The following is a 23,734-nucleotide window of genomic DNA, read 5'->3' on the forward strand; positions in this document are numbered from 1 at the left end:
GAAAGGTGCAAAGCTACACAGAGAAACCCTGTCTCGAAAAACCAAAAAAAAAAATAAATAAATAAATAAAATAAAAAAAAAATTAAAAAAAAACGGTAGGAGGAGTTCTATTACAATAAATAATATTAAGGCAGTGTAAAAAGAATACTTTATCCGATAAAGGAGATTAAATCTTGAAAGAATGGGACCATTCCATCTAGAAGTTGGGTCTTGTTGTTTGTTCATTTGCTTGCTTATTTAGTTGGTTGGTATTTACACTGCTGGAGAACAAAGCCTGAGCTTTGTGACCACTAGACAAGTGCTGTACCACTGAGCTACAACCCCAGCCCTTCAGTCTATAACTTGACGCATTTCATGTTAATCTAAAACCACAAAAGGGCGACTAATTTATTTTCTCTGATTAAAAAGTGATCTAAACCACTTATAGAAAAATTGGTAAAGACACAAAACCATAAAAATCCTAAAACTCATACCTGTTTCCACAACACACTGAGGTGGTAATGATAGTATTATGCATGGCTCACAATCCAAACCCTAGAAAACCTCTGAAAATCCTGGAAAACTCACTCGGGTTGGCAGTAAATGCGCCTGATAGCCAACTCCGACACAAACTCACACAGGTCTGGTCTGTGTTCTCCATCCTATCAGAACATCACACTCTGCTGTGGAAGTATTTATATATTTATGTGTTACTAGAAAACTGCTGCTGCAGATACCAGGGGGATCATGTCACATCACTCACAATGGATGCAGTTACCCATGCAAAAGGAAAAAAAATACCAGAGAATCCAGAATTCTGAAACAAACCTGATTTTAAACCTCCAAAAAAAGATCTATTTGGGCTGATAAAATGAAAATTTATTCTCACATTTAAAAAACACATTGCTAACAGTTTAATAATTTAGCTTCTATACTATGTAACACTTAAGACTTCTATTTTTCTGTATCATCCAATGGTTTTCTAAACAGCAATTAATTGTAAAACTTTCCATATTGTGGGTTTCACGGGATTTATTCAACTAATGCCCTGTAGTAGAACACCTGGTAAAGAAATAAAATTACCTTACAAATTTCTTCCCAAGTACAAATAAATGTGCCAGATTTTTAGTCTTTCCCATTTAATAATTATCCTGCCCATCCAAGGAAGGGGGTGGGCAAAGACCTTCTCTATGATGCTTAAGCCATAATTTTATAGTTAAATTCACAGAGAATTTTTGTTCTTGTAATGAACTGAACAGATAACCTAAATGTATCATAAAACATTTTCTACTTTGCCAGTAGCTGGATGAAACTTGGGTGCAAGCGTTTCTCTACTGGCACTACACCAACCCAAAGCCTGCACTTCCAGCTTTAGTAGTATAAAGCTCTCAACAACACTACTGCTGGTTGGTGGGTGTAGAACATCAGAGATGGTCTATGAATCACCAAACAGATTAAATTACCTTTGTTACAGATTCCGTGCCATGGCATTTTAGCTTATCACCCTTACTCTAAAGTCGACATTTAGGAAATGGAGAGATGTCTCTGGTCTTTCAGGTGTCTCAGAACACTTTCTGCTCTCCAGAAAACCCAGGTTCGATTCCCAGCCCGCCAAATGTGGCTCACAACTATCTGTAACTCCAGTTCCTCTGGCCTCTGCAGACACCAGGCACACACATGGTACTCAGACATACATCTAGACAAACACCCATACAGATAATTTTTTTAATTAAGTAGATATTTATAGGTTGTACATATTAAGTTTCTCGATTAGTTAAATTCTCTGATTAATTTTCAATAATAAAAATATTTGAATTGCGAAAATGATTTGTTCCTGACAATAAACTTTATGATATGAACTCTTTCTTCCAGGGTCTTCAAGGAATTCCTGGCCTCTCAGGAGCTCCTGGCCCAACTGGACCCCCTGTAAGTATTTGATAAAACTATTCTCCTCACAGGTCATACCTGTAGGGATGATACAAGATGTATTAGCCGGGCGGTGGTGGCGCACGCCTTTAATCCCAGCACTCGGGAGGCAGAGCCAGGCGGATCTCTGTGAGTTCGAGGCCAACCTGGACTACCAAGTGAGTTCCAGGAAAGGCGCAAAGCTACACAGAGAAACCCTGTCTCGAAAAACAAAACAAAAAAAAAAAACAAAACAAGATGTATTAATATTCCTGGTGCCTTTCATGCTCCATATCTCTCTGTAGATCAGCCATTACCTAGAAACAGCCTCCTTCAGCACCTCCAACTTTCATCTGAGATTAGTTAAGCCTGCTTAGTGTCCTGGAGACTTCTTGTCAGAATTTTTGCCAAGCCAAAGAGCATCCTCCCACTCTATTGGAAACAGAAACTGGGTTGGATACACAAGTGCATTCTCCTCTTAGTTATAAATTTTGGTACTAACCTTGGAAGAGAGATTCAGATGCAACATAAACTGAGAATTTTCTAGAGAAAAATAACAGGCCAAAGATTATCAGCTTTAATTTGTTTTATTCCTATATCTGAATTTTAAAAAATCTATTTCACTGCCCCTTGAACACAGCAATATGGCCTTTGGGTTATCTTGTTTTCCTGGAACAGAATCTGTTATCAGTTCCTACGGGCCAAACCCAATCTCTTATTTAGTGTTTAATTCTAAGCAATCCTAAAGTTCAATTGCAAGATAAAACACAGGACACACAATCACACTTGAGTTTCAGACCAACAAACAATGTTTGATAAGTTGGTCCCAAACAATGTGTTTTCCTTGCTAAATTAATTCCACCCTGTTGATATCTTTACTTCTCTGTCTCTTCCTCCTCTTAAAGGTTCTATGCCAGTAAATTATTTTTATCTCTTAAATAAGGGTGTGATTATTCACTAATGTTTTGAATCATGGGTTTGCCATAATTAAAAGTTTATCATTTATGCCTGCCCCTCAGTATGTCAAACAAGTCTATATAGTAAAACTTAAAAGTATGAAAGAGAACTGGAAAAGAAACCACAAGAATTACTGCTAATTCTATTCTCCAAGAAGAATTAAAATTATTTTTGTTTTCCTTTTAACAACACAGATCACATAACTCAATATGCACATTGTTAATTCTGCCCAGTCTTAGAGTATTTAAAATGTTGATCGCTACCAAAATTATACCTCATTTAGAAAGACATAATGTTATGTAAATTGCCGTTTAAACAGCAAGACTAAATTCTTAAGTGTGTCAAAAGGTTCCAATTAAGGTCATTAAATGTGGTTGGCCAAGGTGAAAAAAACCCACAGACAGAAATTTCACCCTCCAAAGGCTTATCAGGAAAATACAGCTGCTGTATCAGCCCGAAGAAATATAAGCTTGTAGAACTGATTTAATTAGGATCAAATGACCTTCGAAATGGGTAAGTTTTAGCAACCAACTTCCAACAATACCTTTTGACTATTGACTTGTTGGTTCTATAACAAACTCAGCTGTCCATTTCACAGGGCTTAACAGGAAGAACTGGACACCCTGGTCCCACTGGAGCAAAAGGTGACAAGGTACAGAGGAAAATGGGGCCTGGGTTTGGGGTAAGGCGGGACCATTTACTGAGAGATCCATGCAGTCAAGAGCAGCCTACACTTTTGGGAATCCGGTGCCTGTGGTGTGATGCCTTGCACAGCCTTGGTACAGTGGGAAGGGGCTTGGACCTGCCTAGGCTCAGTGTGCCGGGCTCTGCTGACTCCCCATGGGAGACCTTGATTTGGGGGATGTGGGGATGTGGGGTGGCTTGGGAGGGAGGGCTGGGAGATGGGAGGAGGGAGGAGATGGGATCTGTGGGCGATATGTAGAGTGAGTAGAAAATTTCTTAATAAAGAAAAATGGAGAAAAAAAAAAGAGCAGCCTGCAAGAGCAAATGGTGTTGGGAAGTGGTTATTCATGAGGCACACTGGTAAAGATGCTGGTCTAAGAGTGGGTTAGAACACAGGAGGTGTGTTCCTAGAGGAAAGTAAGATGAGAGAGCACAGGGGTGGGATATAGAAAATCCAAACTGGATGCAGAGGCTGAAACATCCGTCCATATGGAAAGGTGACTGGTCCAAGTCTCCCAAAGAGATATAGATAGATGAGATGGATTGGAATGGATCAGAGAGCTCCAGCTATGGCTGAGCCTTCATCTCTTCGGGTTTTTATAACAAAATATTATAAATTGGCTCTAAACCGCATCTCTCACAGTCTCAAAGTTCCCAGCCAAAGCACGGATGGGTTTGGCAGCTGGCGGGGCCCATTTTCTTGTTCACAGAGGGCATGTTCTAAATGAGTCCTTGTGAAGTTCAACTGTAACTCAGCTCCCTTGGGCTTCTTTATCAGGGCACTGATCCCATTCATGAAAGTTTCACCCTGTGACCTAACTGTCTCCCAAAGGGCCCATCTAATTCATCACCCTATGAATTGGATTCATGCTATAGGTTTGGGGGAGGAGTACCCAAACATTCTGAACAAGCTCTCTGGCTCCAGATGCCTTACTGGCTGTAAAGACCATGAACAATAACCAAAGGTCTTATGAGACAATCTGGAAATGCTGTCCCTAGAAGGCCACAGTAGGAATTCACTAAAACCATGCTCCTTGGGAAGAAGAGTGTGTTGGTTACTTTAGTTGCTATTTCAAAACATCCGAGAAAACAGCCATAATAAATAGGAAGGGTTTATTCTGGCTTACAGTTGGAGGCTGCAGTTTATCACAGCGGCAAGGCCCTGGGAGGAGGAGATCTTGGGGTCACACTGATTCTGCAGGCAGAAGCAGAAAGAGGAGAATACTGGTGCTCTACTCTCCTATTCAGTCAGGACTCCAGCCAGTGGGACAACGATGTCCACATGCAGGGTGGGTCTTCCCCAGCTCTGCTAAACATCTCTGGAAATGTCTTCACAGACACACCCAGAGGTGTGTTTCCATGGTGATTCTAAATCTCATCCACTCGGCCGTGAAGATTAACTACCACAGCTCCCAGCTGGACGTATGTGCTATGTTTGGGAGGGAAGACCAGCAGCATAGGAGTATTTCAAGCTGTCCTGGCGTAAGATCGAAAGTGACTTACAATGACAGTCCAGGCACAGCCTTATCAAATGGGGAAATAGTTAAAACTATTCTGATTAATTAAATAAGTGCCAAGGGGCCACATAAGCTACTTCAGCATCTCCTGCACATTTGCCAGGATGCCAGCTCCCTGAGCAAAATGGAGCATGGTGGTGTCAAGGAGCAAAACATCCCCAGGACACTTAAATGAAACAATATGCTTGTTCTAGAGAACCACAGCACAGTTTTGTCCTGTTAATATCTCAAGAATCTTTCTCCGCTCCACCAGCCTTTTTTTTCTTCTTCTTCTTCTCTATTTTCTATGAAAATGATTATGTCCTAGATTGGCCTTTGAAGTTAATGGGAATTCCACACTGAAATGAGCTTGAGGGCACAAATGAGAATATGACTTCTAATTGTGCCAGGAGGAAAGAAAAGAAGTATTCTCAATAGGCACACACTGTTGACTCATGAGAACTGTGATGTAATGCTCTAAAGGACATTGCCAGCCGTCAGCAGAACAGAGGGTGTCTTAGGGAGACAGCGGCCATCAGAGCAGTTTGGGGAAGACACAGCATGCTTATTCAGTGTATGCATTCTCAGGCGGTACATTGCGTGAGAAACTTTACAGTTTATTTGTATTGATAAATACATTATGGTTTGTGGTGTTTCCCTTTGTTATTAGAAAACAGAGGAGTGTCGAAATAAATTCTTCAGCCAGATTCTGGAAGAGGAGTAACATCCCTCAGAATTCCTGGACAGTATATGTCAGTCCCTCTGGGTGTTCTGCCAATTAACCATGTGTTGTCACTGTCCCTGATAAACACAGCATAGAACATGATATGAAAGATACCATTCTACAAACAATGCTCACTTATAGGAACAGCTGGCAAGACGCCAGAGGGGCTGCAACAATCGCTTACTAGGAACTGGTAAGGATTCTGTGCTTTGTAGAAATCAGTTTTCAAGTTTCAGTTCAAAAATCACAGAATAGTTATTGTTCCATAGTAAGCCATTATTGTAGTCCCTTTTTGTTTTTCAATTTATTTCTCCTATAAGCAGAAACCTAAGGTTATTGAAAATGTATCAATAAATTAAATTAGTAGACCATTTCCCTAAAACAGCATCATACCAAAGTAGCTTCCACTCAGTAAGACACATCTCACCTGGGTGTCAAGTTTGATATTAACCAACAGATATGGCAAAGGTTGTTTTTGATACTTTGGTTAAATTTGCTAGAATGCTCTCTCTGGTTCTAAAAGGCTGAAGGTGGTGGAGGTGAAGCCAAGAATCAAGGCTGGTCCAGAGAGCCACATTCAGTGCCTGTAATCTACACATGAGCTCTACCCTATTCCCCATGTACACATAGGAGGACAAAATACCCCTACTGTACTCAAAGTCCAGAACAGATCACCTAGCTTGTCTATCCCCAATGAAATTAAGAGCCCTTCCTTAGAGCTCACACAGCGAGAATCCAGCTTGTAGAGAGGTATTCACTTTCCTGGAGTGGGAAAATGTGTTTTACTCGGTCAAGGAGCAAGGTAGGCAGAAAAAGAATGCAAGGCTGAGGCAACATGACAGCCCATGGTAATTTTAGGAGATGGCTCTTTGAACAACCTGGTTCACAAATCTGGAGTGGAAATGCCCAAGCCATTCATCTGGGCTTGTATATCTCCTGCAGGGCAGCGAGGGACCCCCTGGGAAACCTGGACCTCCTGGACCCCCTGTGAGTTGTTTAGGTTTAAACTTTAATTCTGTGTACTTACGACTCATAAGGCACATTGCTTAAGATGCTTGCAAAGTTATGTCTTCTGAGTTTCCTGTGTGCGTGGGCATGCACACGTACACGTGTGTGTGTGTGTGTGTGTGTGTGTGTGTGTGTGTGTGTGTGTGTGTGTGTGTGTCTGTATGTGTCTGTGTAAATGACAGACAATGCAGCATTAGGTAAACCTAGTTTGTTCCTGTTTCAGCTCAGCTACAATGTGTAGTGTTCAGATTTGTTTTTATATTATGAACTTCCCTTCCATGAAATCAGTATGCATGGCTCTACACTGGCCTGACTCTAGACTTCCTGCAAGGATGGAGAATCATTTGACTACCATATACCTTCTCAGAAAATAAAAGGCCTTTAAAAGGACATCCTTTTACAGCCATGCAATTTGGACTTTCAAAGATGCTGTGCGTGTTCACCCCATGAGTGATGTCTAAGACGTGAGGAAATTCTACTTCCATGGCGCGCGGCGAGAAAAATGCACAAGAGCCCTGGATGTTTGCCCGAATGGTCTGCACAGACTTGCACTCTTTCAGGAAAGCTATGGAGAGGAGAGAGGCCTCTCTCTGTGGCAAGTCTGCCCTCGTGTGGGGCCATGATCAAATCGCAGCAAAGCTGAGGTCCATATCCGTTATTTCCTGCATTGCTTCTTAGGAATTTAAGAAGCCAAACTTAGGAGAGAGACGCACGGCAGCTGTCTGAAAACTAAAACGTATGTTATGAGTGTGTACAGTTGCACACTTGGCACACACACTAACTGCTTGGCTCTCCCTTTTTTTTTTTTTCGAGACAGGGTTTCTCTGTGTAGCTTTGCGCCTTTCCTGGAACTCGCTTTGGAGACCAGGCTGGCCTCGAACTCACAGAGATCCGCCTGGCTCTGCCTCCCGAGTGCTGGGATTAAAGGCGTGCGCCACCACCGCCCAGCGGCTCTCCCTTTTTTAAAACACATTCTTCATCTGAATCTTCCTTCACAAAAAAGCAAGGCAAAAAATTCATGGAGTTCTGATTCTAAAATATGCTCCTCACTTCAATGGCAAAAAAGAAAAATGTATCAAGAGAACGGTGTTTTTCTATCAGGCTTAAGAAATCTTCCTCTTGTCTCTAGATTCTTCCAAAATAATTCAATTTTGAGACAGAATATGCATCTTCTCTAGGAAACTTTCTTAGAAGTTTCTCAAGTCTCTTACATCTCTTCAGGGCATAGCATACTATAATACAGCCCCTGTTCGGTTATTGCCCAATGAATGAAGAAACAATAAAAGGATAAACAGACAGAGCATTTTCTTCCATCACTGCTGTTTAGAAGATGCATGTGAACTGTGCTCACTGGACACACCACCATTATCCCCAAGCAGTAATGAAATGATGGCTTCTTGGATATTTAATCTAAGGATCTGTTATCATTTCTAAGCGATTCCAAACTAAAAGTCTCTTGTGCATTTCCCCCAAATGCTAACATGGATGGAAATTTTCAAACTGAACAATGAATTTTCTTTTCATGCTCCATATTCACATGTAGGTTTTTTTGGGGGGATGGGGGTGAGCAAGCTCTCATTCCCCAGTTATTAAGGGTGTCTTTGTAGAAATATCCACATAGGATTGTGAATGAAGTTGTCCTCCGATTCACCTTAATTTTCTGTTTGGTTTGAAGAGACTGTGGGAAAACATCACTTTGCAGTGGCCAAATTGTTCCCTGTTCACATCTTCATCAGCCCTGCTGCATGGCTGCCTGCAGGTCAGCAGGCTGGAAACACAGGAAATTGGCAATTCAGAAACTGAATTTTAATGAGCAAATAATATGTTTTTTCCTGAATGCATTAGTGCCTCATCTGCAGGCTTAAACACTATTCAAACCCCAAATGGAAACATCCATGTGCTCCGGGCATAGCACAGGTTCCTTTTCTCTGTTTCCCCATCTTGAAACATTGAAGCACTCTGATATTCTGCTTATTGTATTAAACTCACTTAAAGTATAGAATAGGAAAACATAAGTAAAAATTAATACAGGAAGAATATCATTTGGTAAAATGACTGACGTTCAAAATACTAACTTCTGCCTCTTATTTCTTCCCTAAGGGTGTCCCAGTCAATGAAGGAAATGGCATGAGCAGTTTATATAAAATCCAGGTATCTACATGTCTAATTACCTATGGTCACTTTCCAGGCACAGGCTTCTATAACTTCTTCCCATCTGCTTTCTCCTCTTTTGAAGGGAGGAGTGAGTGTTCCCAGTTACCCAGGACCCCCAGGACCCCCTGTAAGTATAGATGATTATCTTCAAGTTGCTTTAACTGGACAATAATGATGGGGGGAACCTCTCAAGCTCACTGAAACCTGAATGTCACAAATGTAACTGAATTTTACAGAAGGAGTAAATAAGGGAAACCAATTTGAATAAAAGAAAAAATGCACAAAACCTCAATAATGGAAAATATTTAGCATAGCAGTCTCACTTTTTTTTCATTGTCGATCTAAATTCTAAATCAGCATCCAATTATGGTCATAGAAATAGCACCATATTGTTTCTTTAGAGTTATTTTATTTTTAATGGTGTGTGTGTCTGTGTCTGTGTGTGAAGCTATACATGGAATATGCACGCAATGCCTGTAGATGCCAGAAGACAATGCTAGATCCCCAAGAGTTAGAGTTACAGGTGGTTGGGAGCCACCCATCATGGGTGCTAAGACCTGACTTAGGTCCTTTGGAAGAGCATTATCTGCTCTCAACCACTGAGCCATCCCTCTAGAGCCCAAGTTATTTTTCTTAATTTTATTCTTCAAATCTAAACCAGCAAAAGTAAAATATGTACCATCTTTACATTTGTAAATGGGAATCTGAAGGAAAATGCTTCAGATTCTATAACTGAGCTTTCACAACAATTAAAACATATTTCTATGCTTTTCTTTTAGGGCCCAAAAGGTGATCCTGGCCCAGTGGTATGTATGTTCTTATCTCTGTGTAGTACTGTTTGTTAACACTATAAAGGGTACCAAGCAAAGATGGCCTGCCTTCTTAGGTGTGTATCACTTAAGGTGTCAGAGACAAGCAAGCAAATAGAGATATGCCAGCAAATGTGTTCTTTATTTCCAGGATGCATTAGTCCTGATGATGTCCCTGCCCTTGAGGTTCGCCTCTTTCCATCAGCAGGTTTTAAAAATCATCCTCTGATGTAGGAAGGCACATATAATGCTCTTGACAAATGGAACACTTCCCTCTAATGGCCTTCTTTTGATGATTGATTCAGTTTTAAGTAGCTCGTGGAAGAGAAATACTTAAGGGAGAGAAATTCCTTAATATGTCTGACATCTCACCAACAAAAAAAAAAAAAAAAGGAAAGGACTGTTTATTTACTTTGCATGTCTTGGGCAATTATTCTGCAGGGAGTGCAGACCGTCACAGACCTGCTTATTGAGTGGAATATATCCAGAGGTTAGCACTCAGCAAAGACGGAGATCATGTCCTCCAGCTGCCCAAAGGATGATAATTGTTCTCAGCATCTTTCTCAACTGTGGAGCCTCATGACAAAAGTTCTGCCAGATTCAATTAGATTTCCTTTAACCTCTGGCATTTTTTTCCCTGCCACATCCTTTCCAAGCAAATATTCCATCCTTCATGTTCCATTTGTATATCCTTTTAACCTCGGAGGGGAGAATTGAAACTTAAATGTACCTAACACTGAAGTAAGCTTTCAAACCACTTTCTGTTGCCATGTGGGGGGAAAAAATTAAGTCTTCTTATTATAGTTGAAGTTGGTAAACCTGTCTGAATAAATGTTAAACCAGAAAAGAGACAAACAATGAAAGTAATTTATATATATATATATATATATATATATATATATATATATATAAATATATTTTCAGAAAGAGATTTATCAAAGAAGTTTTCTTTGTTACTGAGCCATATACATATTAGATGTCTATTTGATTTACCCTAAAATAATTATTTCAAGTCCTTAGTACTATATTCTGAACCTCAAATATGTTATATAGAAGTTTCTTTTCTTTTGTAATTGGTTACTCTTCCTGTTTTTGCATCTTTAAAAATACTATTATATGTGTTCATCTAGAAATATATTGTTCATTTTTACTTCTATTTTCTTCCATCATATTGATAAAAATCCCTCTAGTCTTACTTTCTTACAGACTTATAGAACAGCACCCCTCTGAATCATATAGAGAGATTTAGACTTCTCACTGACTTTTCTGGAACATTCTTTCAAGTTCTCATGTTAATAATTTCAGGTTAAGGTAACGTTTTTAAAATACTATACTAAAGGGTAAATTATAGTTTATTAGCACTGGGAAAGTAGCTGGTCAAAAAAAAAAGGACCATTTGAGTAAAATCTGAAGAAATTAGGTCCCCTGTTTCTTAGCTGCAACAGGGCAAAGAATAAAAACGAATTGAAGGATAGTCTCTGTGTTTGGACTATGAACTGAAAAATATAGAGTCATTAAATTAAACATTGTGTGAACATTCATACTTATCATACAAAAAATTCCCGGAATTACTCCTTTGTGTGTTATATGGACACACCCACATGCCGTTCTCATCGTCCCCCACCATTTGCTGGATAAGAAGAAACCACACCCCACGGCACAGGAATAAACCAGGACTGGAAGGACTGTACCTCCCAGAGGGCATATTTGAAAAGCCAACATGAGGTGGGCGGAGGAAATGTACTCTCTGGGTATCCTTCAAGTCCCATGACATGCTAAGTCAGCTTTGTGTCACTGTGACAAAATACTTGAGACAGACAACTTAGAGGGAGGAAATACTAGTTTTGATTGACAGTTTCCAAGGTTTCAGTCCGTTGCCAGCTGCTCTGTTGGGCCTGTGGTGAGTCAGAGTAAGTACCAGGGAACACTTAGTGGGGCTAAGCCGCTAGTCTCATGGTGGTAGGAAGCAAAAGACAGCTGTCTTTTACAACTGAGCTCTGTCCCTAAGGCCTATTAAGCTATAAATCTCTAATGGGTTTATTGATGAGGTCAGAGCCCCCATGATCCCTGCTTCTGTGTGCAGCTACATTGCAGATCAGCCCTTAAACTCATGCACTTTGGGAAAATATTTAAGACTCAAGATGCAACATGTGGCAATAATATTCTTCTGAATAAACCTCTATAGAGAAGAAATTTACTTTCAGCTGGATATACTAATTGAATTGTTCCTGACGCAGAACAATTTTTCTTTAGCTCTTCAACACCTAAGTGATTTCAATTAAATATTTAATTATTGTCTGTTCTCAAACAAATACTGATTAATTAATCAATTATGTCTTCTATTGTAAGGAAAGGCCACTGAAAGTGTAAACAAGGAGACAGCTTGATACCAGGATATATTCTATGCATTGATAACTCAGGGCCACCTTCATACAGACTTACACAGAATAGAATCCGAACACTTTTTTTTCTTATTCTTGTGATTGATAGTGAGCATTGTTATATTCTAGTGAGCACTGAAAAAGATTTCTGAAACATAAAACATACCAAGTTGTACACTCACTTGAGAGGTGTGTGCAGTAACAACAATGATGGTAGTTACAGCTTTGGAAATATTTTCAAGCAGAATTGTATTTTGTATGCAAAAATATATCTACAGAGAATACAGTTTGAAAGCTTGCTTTTTTGTGTTGTTTGTTTGCTGTTTATTTGTAGACAAGGTCTCACTTGTAGACCAGGCTAGCCTGGAACCCAGTGATCCAACATCCACCTGCTTGTGCTTCTTGCAAGCCCCACCACATGGGCCAGCATTGTGATCTTTAAAGCATCCAGTGTCCTAAGAAAACATTTTCAGTTAGCAGTAATTAATTTACAAGAAATTATCACTATTTGTTTATGTTTCTGTACTTTGTTTGCCTGGGTATGTATATGCATCACATGCACGCTGTACCCACAAGAGGCCAGAAGAGGGCATCAGATCTCCTAGAACTGGAGTGAGCTATTGGAGGTGCTGGGAACTGAACCCCCATCTTCTACAAGAGCAACCAACTGCTGAGCCTCTCTCTGGACCCACTCTATACCTTTCTTGATCAAAATGTTTATTTGTTCAAATCATCAGCATTTTTCAACAGATTTTTTTTTTCCAAATGTTACTTGAAGACCGACAGTCTGGGATCATGCAATAGAATATATAAAGATTTTGTTGTTGTTGCTTTGTTTTTTTAATGCTGCTCTGTCCCCTTTCAGTACCTGTCACCTTGAGCAATGACTTAAATTATTGAAGGTGCCACTCCTGCGGTTATCTTACCAAGCATTTACAAATCCATGTGAAGGATGCTGCACTTTTCCCAAGCATTTACAAATCCATGTGAAGGATCCTGCACTCTTCCTAAGCATTTACAAATCCATGTGAAGGATGCTGCACTCTTCCCAAGCATTTACAATCCATGTGAAGGATGCTACATTCTGCTTTGAGAGCTCCAGCTTTATTCACTCCTAAAGAGTTCAATCTTATTATATTGTAAGCTAGCAGCCCCAGGTGTCTCACAAATTGGCAAACTTTATTAAAATCTGTTTTTCATTCTAATTCTTACTGAAATTGGAGTTATTAACATACTACAGGGATTCATCCTGATTAGATTTTTAACCAGAATAAAAATAATTAATCAGAAAATGGACTCATGCCTGGAGAATAGCTTTAATTCCCAAGCTATTTTCATACACCTAATGCTTGAAAATAGAGGATACTACTCATTAGCCAAGTTTGAAATCAGTGTTGAGGGACATGGGAAACAAAGACCTTGACTTTAAGTCATTTCTTATAAACCTTTGGTCATTGCTTCTGCATGTTTCACTTTCCTATTTTACAGGGAGAGCCTGGTGCAATGGGCTTGCCAGGACTGGAAGGATTTCCTGGTGTAAAGGTAAGCACCATGGTTGAATTTGCTCAATATTCAAAACTGTGTATTTACTTGCTATTACGCCAATAAGTGCTTTATGTTTATGAAGTATAAGGGGGCAAAGCAAGTGAAGCTTTTGCAATTATGGGACTTGTTTTCTAGGGAGGGATACAGGAACTCATGGGGAATGCATGATAAAAAAAAACACAGTTATCCAAAAATATTACAGAGAGAAATTGAAAGTAGAACAGGTTAAACAGTATCATGCATGCTTGATAGGGAGGGGGGCAACATCTATCATATGATATCCAAGAAAGCAAGAACTGAACAGTGACTTAAGGGAAGTGAGTTAGCCATGTCCTAATAAGTTTGAAGGAGGAACAATTCATGATGCAGAAACAACAGGTGTAAAGACCCTGAGACATGCCACCACCTCGAGGGATACTAGGAAGGTGAATGTGTGAATGCAGAATTCTTAGAGATGAGGTCTGAGAAGTGGGGATAGGGTAAAAAAAAAAAAAGTGACCCCAGACACCAAGCAGTGCTGCTCAGTGTGGCCACTGGAGGGATGGTACTGTCTGTGCTGTTAGCTACCAGGGATGTAAGAGATTGAGATAAGCTCCAGCATGATCTAATATTCTAGCTTGCTTTTTGTTGCTGTGATAAAATATTCTCAGCAAAAGCAACTTGGAGGAATGAAGGGGCTTATTTGGTTTACACTTCCACATCACACAACATCGTCAAGCAATCAGGGCAGAAACCTGGAGGAGGAGACTGAAGAGGTCATAGAAAAATTCTTAAGACTGGGAATCACAAGGAGAAAGGACCAAATCCATGAATGTCCAGTTAAAGCAAGCTGTATTTGGGGGTGCACCCAGGACTGGTCAGCCAGCTGTCTCTAAGTCAGGATTTGAGAGAGCAGTCCCTGCTGACCCCTCGAAGTCCCTTTTATAGGAGAGATAAGGTGTTCACAGAGATGAGAGATCTGGCTGTCATACATTGTTAAAAGGATATAATGAAAGGGAAGGAACAAGGGTATGGATATACATCATGTAAGTGGGGTTGCAAGCAGTTTGCATCAGCTCTAAGAAACAAGAACTTATTCTTAATTACAAATAGAAATCTTGCAATGACTTAACACAGGACAAACAGGAACTTATTCTTGAACTACAAATGGAAACCTTAACCTGCACAGAACAAAACGCAACTTTTTAATTACAAGCAGAATCCTTAACTTGCACAGGACAAACGGGAACTGTTTTAACTGCAAACAGAACTCTTAACTTGCAAGATATAGTTTTCCTGTTTTGGTCTCCCATTAACTTGCAAAATAGATTGTTCCCATTTTGGTCTCATGGAACGGCACCATTGCTTCTTGGGGTCTGGAGAGGGTGTATAATATGCAAAAGCATATGGTAGCCAGAAATCAAATAGAGAGAAGCAAGAAGGGCTAGGGTCCCAATATTCCCTTCAAGGTCACATCTTCAATGACCTGACTTTGTTCTACGAGGCCCCATCGACTAAAGATTCCACCATCTCCCAAGGGCACTAGAGGCCCAGCTAGCAAATCTTCAACATGTGGGTCTTTGAGGAACCATAGCACAGACCATTCCAGTATCCATGGGGGAGCTGAGTATAGTCAGATCAGTCCTTACAGTTATGGAGTTTCCCCAGCCAAGTGCAGACTTTCAAGCAAAGACACAGAATAGTAGAGGAGTGGGTTTAAACAATGTCCTGGCTTTGGCAAGTGAGTACTTAAACACAAATATATCAAAAGGAGATTGATGGTATACAGTAGGGAGAGATGAAAGCAAGTAATCATGGAATTTGAACTAGACACGAGAGAATCAGACCAGGCAGGGAGTGAAGGATAATAAAAAATTTGAACCATGAGTGAATCGAGGGTCATGGGGTTCTGGTGGTCAAAAGCTGGGATGTATGAGAATGAGATGCTGGAGGGTGTGAAATATTGACTCTCTCAGATGTAACTGGGAATATGAGGCAAGATGATTAGATGGGGCAATGAGGATCCTCAAAACAGGAGGCCCTCTGCACATTAGCATTTATCAGATACGTGAATATTTCCACTGAATAAAAAGTTATGGTATGTTTAAGATGAAAACAAATAGGAATTGCACATTTATATCCTTTTCCTGATTTTTTTAAAATTTCAGTTGACACATAATAATTTAGAGGTGAACTATGAAGTTTCTATATGTGTATACAGTAGATAATGCTCAAATCACTATATGTCATGTCAACACTTCCAACACTGGTTACTTCCTTGAGACAAGGATATTGAACATCCATTCCTCTAACTACTTTGAAATAAGGAGTGTGTTATCTCCCACAGTCATCCTGCTGTGCAACACACCACCAGATATTACTCTGTCTCATTGTAAACTAGCCTTGCCCGACCAATCTCCCCACACCCCGCCTCGCCCCTACACCCTCCCTCCCACCTCTGCGAACCACTCTTGAATTATCTATACCCATGGAATCTACTTCCCTCCATGAGTTAGATCATGCATTATTTATTTTTCTTTTGACAGGGACTTTATACTCTAAAGATATTACTTCTATCTCTTTGTTACAGTTCATATCCTAATTGGTCTTTGCTTTTTGTTTCTAATTTTAATCTTTCTGTAAAAACTTTATTATAGTCAAATCTAAACTATTTTTTATTTCTTCTTTGGATTTTTTTAATAGAAAGTGTTTACTTTCATTTATCAACCAAGATCAGATAGCTACTAGTAGATTCTCCTAGTTCCTTTCTAAAGTTAATGTTATTCTATTTTACATATCTCTATGTGGAACTTATATGAAATACAATATAAAGAATTATTCAATCATTGACTTTACTTATGACATTGCTCTCTCTTTCCTAAAATTCCTAATATGAATGCACTGTTATTTATGAGATTTATATTCTACTGCATTGACATACTGCTGAACTTTATACCAGCATTCCATTATTTTAATTATAGCTTTATTATATACTTAAATATCCATATTGCTAGTATCTATTATTCTTCTAATAGCTTTGCTCCATCCTCTCATTTATTATCTCAAGTGAGCTTTAATATTTTTGATCAAATAGCAGTCATGTAACAATCACCTTAAGTTTATAAATTATGATATTGTCTTACGCTCCATATCTCTTTATCAAGTCTTCTTTTATGTCCCTAAGCAAAATTACGAGGTGTTTTTTTTTAATATGGGTTCTGCCCAACAAAATTGCCATTTTAGTATCCCACGTGTAATCACTGGCATGTGCAGCATTGTGAACCGTACCTGAAACACCACACTGCCTCTTGAAAAGCAGCTGAATTGTTCTGTTTTTCAGAGCAGTTAAATGGATCTTCTGACTGGTCACTGGAGAACTACATGTCTTTAGTTCTCCATCTGTCTTGTCCTAACCCTGCAATCAATGGGAGTAGGTTAAGAAGAGATTTTCAGGAGACATTCAGTGTGATTCATCTTTCAAGTCATAGTAATAATGTTTATTTTGGGTAGAATTTTAAATATTGACTAATTTTAGCTGTAAAAATATATGGTCCCTCTTGAAATAAGCCAAAGCAATATCATGAACAATGATTTTCATTAGGACTATGAATTACTTTGTTCTCTAGAGGAAGAAAATATAATAGGTTGAATTGTGTATTCATTTTTTCTGCTTTTCTAGTGTTCTTCACACAAGTTAATAACAATAGCACTTATTATATTCAAACAAAGGCTTTACAAATTCAATTTCTTTTAATTATATATGTAAGTATTGTATTTATAACATTTTTTACCTCTTCTTCTCTGCCCCCCAATTCTTTTGCCCTCCTCCAAATTCATGACCTTCTCTTTATTATTACTCACATATATGTATATAAATACATCCTGTTGAGGTCATTTAGTTTTACTTGAGTGAGTGTGTGTGTGTGTGTGTGTGTGTGTGTGTGTGTGTGTGTGTGTGTGTGTTTAGGTCTGGCCACTGGGAGTCTCATCCTTGGAGAAAACCAAATCTCTCTATCTTTCTTTCTTTCTATCTATCTATCTATCTATCTATCTATCTATCTATCTATCTATCTATCTCTGGAGTCGTTAATTGTCTGTAGCTCTTCTCTAGGGGTAGGGTCTACAATGGCATGTCAAATTACAATTTGGGCAATGATTTTAAAAGTAAAGTGTCTATAGCTGTCATTATAAGTAACCATTTCTATTTTAACCTCAACAGGGAGATCGAGGCCCAGCAGGTCCCCCAGGAATAGCCGGCATGTCGGTGAGTTTGGCTTATCTCATGTTAGCTTTTCAGGTGTGCCTTTCTATCTCCATAATCAATCTACAGCTAGTGAGCAAGGGTGCTTGGAGTATATTCTGATGACAGCAGTTGCCCAGAGCCTGTCCCATCCCTGATTGTGGCCTATCTGTTCTTTATTTGGATTTTTTTCCCTCCTTTTTGGTCTTTTTTTTTTCCTTCCCAAGTCTCTTTCATGGAAAGAGAGGAAATCCAGTTACCCATGGCTCTGTGTGTGCACAGCTCTGAAAACTCACTTTCTGTACCTCTGTCCCTGTCGTATTTCAGCAATTCTCGAGTTCTCATCTGGGGGCACGTACATCAGGCTCCCCACATGAAGCTGTAGTCAGCCTGGGTGCCCACTTCAGCCAGGGTTATTAGCGGAGCTTTTATGGCCGCTAATGTTTCCTCGTAAACCAGGCTTCAAGCCTCTCAGTCATTTTTGTTGCTCTCTGGTGTCAAAGGCTTTAATCTCATCAAGGTCTTTGCAAATGAATAGGAAGTGCTCCCAGAAAGGTTGAAATCATTTCTCTGAGCCCTTGGGATAATTCTGATCTTCATTCATGATGCCCTCATTAAAATTTTGTGGTCACGGTTTATGAATAAGAGGCCATTTATCCTCTTGCCAGGTGACCCTGCAGGGAAAGTCCGGTATCACATTACAAGAAAGTCTGTGGAAACCATGTGCTTGGGTAGGAGGAGCATGGTGAAGATGAGAAGGGGCCCTACTCTCAGGCCCCCGCCCCCGCACTGTTGCCTCACTGACACCACTTAGCATCACCCTATACAGCCTAAGATCCCCAACCACCATCCATTGCCATCTACCACCGTCCGAAAAAGGTCCACAGACCCTCTACATGATTACATTTAACTAACTCAAATAAGTCATAAAATGCTACCCATCATGTGCATGCTTTACAGAGAATGGCATTCCTTATTACATTTGTCCAGACTGAGACTGAAAATGTGTATAATTGTAAAGGCAGAAAATGAAAAATACTTTCTCTAGCAAGCACTCTGGAATTTGTATAAAATGAAGATACTTTATGAAAGTGGACTTCACGCTTAATTGTATGCCCTCCACACACCTCTGACTCTCCTCCTCACTAGTATTAGGGGCTCTCTTTCTGGAACTGTGCTCAGAATACCATTTCAACCTGTTCCCTTACACTCACATCTTATACTCACAAAGAAACTCATTTTCCCGTTACAGTCATTTACATGTGACTTCAAAATACTTTCTGCTGTTACCATAAATTAGGTCTGTGTTCAAAGAAATATTACTAGATGCCAGTAAAGTAATTAAAGCATGTGTAGTAGTTTCAAAGGATAGTTTAAATGAGCAATTCCAGAAGTCTTTTTGAAGGCTGTAGTTTGATTGAAATATCAGACATATATTTGAATACCTAACATCTGATAAATTCACTTTAAAGCAACCTTCCCAACACTTAGGAGCGCTTGGCAGCTTCAAAATTAGAAAAGGGTAAAAACTGGCCCCACTACACGTGTGCAATTGTGCGATTCAAAATAAGTCTTTATTTTTTTAACCGTTAAGAGGGCCTACGAGAAGTGGTAGAAGACATTGTAAATGCACCCAGTGCACTGTGCCATACACTTTCAAATGAGTACATGTTAAATGTTATCATAGATGATAGAGGTGTGTTCCAGTATTGTCTAAAACTTTCAAGGTGATTGTTGTAGTTGAAGCAAAGATAAAGCCAGTTGGGCCTGTCATGACTACTCAGTGGAGGTCCGTCGGACCCAATGCTGCCCTTCCTAGAAAAGAGTAGTTCTTTTTCCAGTGTTTCCAGGGCTACCCAGGGCTTTTTCTAGAATGTCTTTCTCTGTTCTCTGAGATTGTTCACCTCCCAGAATTCTAAAACAGGTTGGAAAAGGGGCCCTTCCCTTTTAAAATCTCAGCTGCTCACTGAAATCCCTACAACATCTTTCCCAGAGGAGATTAGGCCCATGGAGTAGGAGGTCCTCTTCCAGAGGCAACCCTGTAAGCTCAGTCTGATGCTCTGCACGTTACTTCCGGTCTCAGCTAGACCACGGTGTTAGTAACTGTCTCCATCAATGTGACGAAATAGTTGACAGAAGCAACTTCAGGCTCAAAGTCCACAGACAACGCCCATCAGGGCAGGGAGAGCATGGTGGCTTGAAATGTTGTTTGTTCGCCATGTTGGTAGAAGAAACAGTAGATGGTAGCTCCAGCAGGGATCAGAAGTAGATGTGGCCTCAAGGCATCAGAAGTGGATATGGCCCTCACAGCCTGCCTCTGAGCTGGCTGCTTGCTTCTGCTAGTAAAACCACAGTCCTAGAAGTTGACAACCTCCCCAAAATACCACCGGCCGAGGACCAAGTGTTCAGATACATGAGCCTGTCGGGCACATTACACATTCAACCTAAGTAAACGCCGTGTCCCTACTTCCTCCTGTGGTCTTTCTGCTCCAGGGTTCCTGGTTCTTGTTCTTTGGACCATGGCACATTGAGAGGAAAAAAAAAAAATATTTTCTTCAACCTTTTACCCAAATACAGATTTTCAAATAAAATGTGGAATTTTTTTCCCCTGTATTATCTTACTACCAGGATAGAAGCTCCCTTGTGAAACTCAAAACCTGACATGAATTTCTCACACCCCTGCCTTTTGTCTTACTTTGCTTTAAAAAAAAAAGTTACTTGGGAAGGAAGGAGTTCATTTTGGGTTTATGTGTCCTGAACACAGCCCATCCCTCAGGGAAATCAGGGCAGGAACTCAAACAGGGCAGGAACCTGGAGGAAGGGACTGTAATAGGGACCGTGGAGGGCTGCTGCCTCTTGGCTTGCACTTGGTGGCTTGCTCAACCTGCTTTCTTACACAACCTGGGACCACCAGCCCAGATGCAGCACTGCCCACAGTGAGCTGCCCCTCCCCTCCCCCATCAAGCATTAATCAAGAAAATGTTCCACAGACTGGTCCACAGGTCAATTGATGGAGGAATCTTCTCCAGTGAGGTCTCCTCTTCCTGAATGACTGTAGTTTGTGTCAACTTGACAAAACTCAACCCAGCACACCCTCCCGCAAACTCCCACCTCCGTCTCCCACCCGCTAGAGCAGTAGTTCTCAATCTATGGGTCATGACCCTTTTAGGTCAATTTGTAACAATGAAAATACATCCTGCGTATCAGATATTTACATTATAATTCATAACAGTAACAAAATTACAGTTATGAAGTAGCAATGAAAATAATTTTATGGTTGGGGTTCCCCACACCATGAGGAACTGTATTAAAGGGTTACACCATCAAGAAGGTTGAGAACCACTGCCCTAGAGTAAGAAGGAACTGCCAGGAAAAAAGATGTAAGGATATCCAGTAATGAGGGTACATTGGCTTAACGTTTTCAAAAATATCGTCCCTCTCGCCCTCGGGACTCTGTAGTGTATGCCTTACAGCCTCTGGAGTCTAGCGAGCCCTGGAATGTGTACATGTCCAAATACTGCCATAACCTTTAAGCTCTTGTGGAGATAGAAGTGCATGGCATCAGTAGCACGGCTCCTAACATTTTTATTTGGTTTTCTTCCAGGGGAAACCCGGTGCCCCAGGACCTCCAGGAGTTCCAGGGGAGCCGGTGAGCTACCACCGATTTGGCAGCAGATACACTGCTGTGGTACCTGGGTGCTTTTTTAAAGAAATTTTTACCAATGAACTCTTCTCTTGGCACACATTTATAGGGCGAGAGAGGACCTGTTGGAGATAGAGGTTTTCCTGGACCAGAGGGACCCTCGGGGATGCCAGTAAGTACTTACTAGCTAGAAACTGCTATTCTAAGAAATGTTCTAAGCATTTTCCATTCACCTTCCTCCTCCAAAATGTAAGATCTGAGCAAGCAATTTCAGAAGGAAATAAAACAGGTTCTTAAAAATTGAATTTGGGGGTACTGTCAGGGGGTTCTTCCAGGAGTTTCCCAGATCTCTGTGCAGTGTCTTTATAACTTAAACAACGGGGTGGGGAGAAGGTGAGATTTTCTAAGTCCTAGTTAAGTAGACCCGTTATTTCTTAGGTCTAATAACTCCAACAGAGTTCAAATTCAATGTCCCGTCACATCCTAAAACCTGAAGAGGCCAACAGCTTACAGGCATGGCACCTGTGTGATAAGCTGAAGCAGAAAGTTTTTCTCAGACTCCTCCTTCGTATACTTCATACACGGGCCTTGTACTGACACTGTCATTAATAACCATTACTGGGGACATGTCATGCCCAGTGCCCTACAAAAGCTTATGTATTGATATGGCATTGTGACAGTCTTCCCCACCGAGCCATCTAGGCCCTAGTATGAGCTGAGGATGTGCCTGGAGAGAGGCAGATGAAGTTCTGGGTTTTTTTTTTTAAAGGATTTTTTTATCCTTTAATATTTATCTTATTTGATTTTATTTCATGTGTATACGTGACTGTATGTATATATGTATACCATATGGGTGCCTGTGGGGGCTCGAAGAGGCCATCAGATCCCCTGGAATTGGAGTTATAGACGATTGTGAGCCACCAGATGGGTGCTAAGAACCAAACCCAGTCCTCAGGGAGAGCAGCAGGTGCTCTTCACCAGTGAGCCATCTGTCCAGCCTATCAAATTTCCTTTTTACGGAAGGTCTTGGTCATGTGCTCTGTCGTGTATGGAAGGGAAGGACTGAAGAGAAGTCGCATAGATCTTACGAGCTTTGTTCGGTATTTCTCTGACACTCAGAGCTGATGGATTCTCTGGCCATCATCATCTCCTCAGAGGTGACGAGGAAGGACCAAGTGAACACGACAAGGTTCTGAGCTTCCCGTCACCTCCTCTTAACAAATCTCTCCTCCTTAGCCCCCGTGAGGCATCTCCTAAAAGGCTTGCAATTGAGTTCCCGGGATATAATACAATAGGCAAATTTTTTTTTTCATTAAACGAACATTTTTGAGCAGCTGTTCCATGCTAACAATGGTTGGTGCTGAAAAGTGACGGAGGAGAGAGACTCATTCACGTCTCGGGGTGCTCTCACTGGGAGCTTGCCGCCCCACACCTATGAACAGATGGGCAATGCTGCTTGGATTTAGTCAGTTATCCAAAGAAGAGAACACAACGTAGGGAAGGGGTCTTGTTAAGAGGGATTCAGGAAGAGTTGGTGGGGAAAATGGGGCATGGATAGGATCGTGTTTCAGTATATATGTATGACATTTTTTTTAAAAAAAGAAAACTGTGTACATTTTAAAGGTTCAAAGCATACATTCCAGTTTTATGTTTGATTTATCTTTTACTCAGGTGTCACAGTCGTTTCTCATTCTCTCCTTAATCATCTTTATCTCTGTTGCTGGTGTTCTTGCGGGTAATAAATTCTTTGAACTATATACACTTCAGGTAACAAAGTCTTAGTTAAAGTACGCTCAGTGAGTCCCAGGGTGCTTCAGAGAAGTCCTGGGCCTATGGTTGGGTTACCAACTGTGACACATGTCAGTGTGATTTACCGCAGTGAAAACAGGTGGCGGTCTGCCGCTGTGTCCTTGTGGAGTCTGTTCCTGCAGAATAAAAGTCTCTCAGGCTTTCAGAGAGCATGTCTCTGCAACGCCTGCTGACTGGGAAATGCCGCCCCTCACCTTGATCTCCCTCTTCAAATCACATCTCAAAGCTGCGTCTGCGCTTGGGCTCTGGGTATTTGATTCGACCCCGAGCCCTTCTCCTCCTTCTGTATCTGACAGGCAATTCTGTCCGCTTTATAAATCTCCAGGCAGGGCTGGCTTTATGACCACTTCCAGAATACCTTTAAAGGTCCCAGAAGTTCCAATTTTCTAATAAAAAAAATGTCACTGCTTAATAGTCTCAA

At 40.6% G+C, this 23,734-nt stretch overlaps 1 protein-coding gene across 11 annotated transcripts in view; it reads left to right on the plus strand.

Moving 5' to 3' along the window:
• Nucleotides 1–23,734, plus strand: part of Col19a1 (collagen type XIX alpha 1 chain) — a 339,939-nt gene that overhangs the window by 285,406 nt on the left and 30,799 nt on the right. For 10 of the 11 annotated variants that reach the window (XM_052745271.1, XM_052745270.1, XM_052745262.1 and 7 more), the window contains 10 exons: nt 1,852–1,905; nt 3,440–3,493; nt 6,688–6,732; nt 8,854–8,904; nt 8,990–9,034; nt 9,687–9,713; nt 13,586–13,639; nt 17,841–17,885; nt 21,466–21,510; nt 21,614–21,676. In XM_052745271.1, coding sequence (XP_052601231.1) covers nt 1,852–1,905; nt 3,440–3,493; nt 6,688–6,732; nt 8,854–8,904; nt 8,990–9,034; nt 9,687–9,713; nt 13,586–13,639; nt 17,841–17,885; nt 21,466–21,510; nt 21,614–21,676 — 483 coding nt within the window. Of the gene's footprint in view, nt 1–1,851; nt 1,906–3,439; nt 3,494–6,687; nt 6,733–8,853; nt 8,905–8,941; nt 9,035–9,686; nt 9,714–13,585; nt 13,640–17,840; nt 17,886–21,465; nt 21,511–21,613; nt 21,677–23,734 lie in introns of all 11 variants that reach the window. The other variant, XM_052745264.1, reaches the window with a different exon arrangement.

Source organism: Peromyscus californicus, unplaced genomic scaffold (assembly GCF_007827085.1).
Source record: "Peromyscus californicus insignis strain IS unplaced genomic scaffold, ASM782708v3 Scaffold_19__1_contigs__length_69161282, whole genome shotgun sequence".
NCBI classification, from domain to species: Eukaryota; Metazoa; Chordata; class Mammalia; order Rodentia; family Cricetidae; genus Peromyscus; species Peromyscus californicus.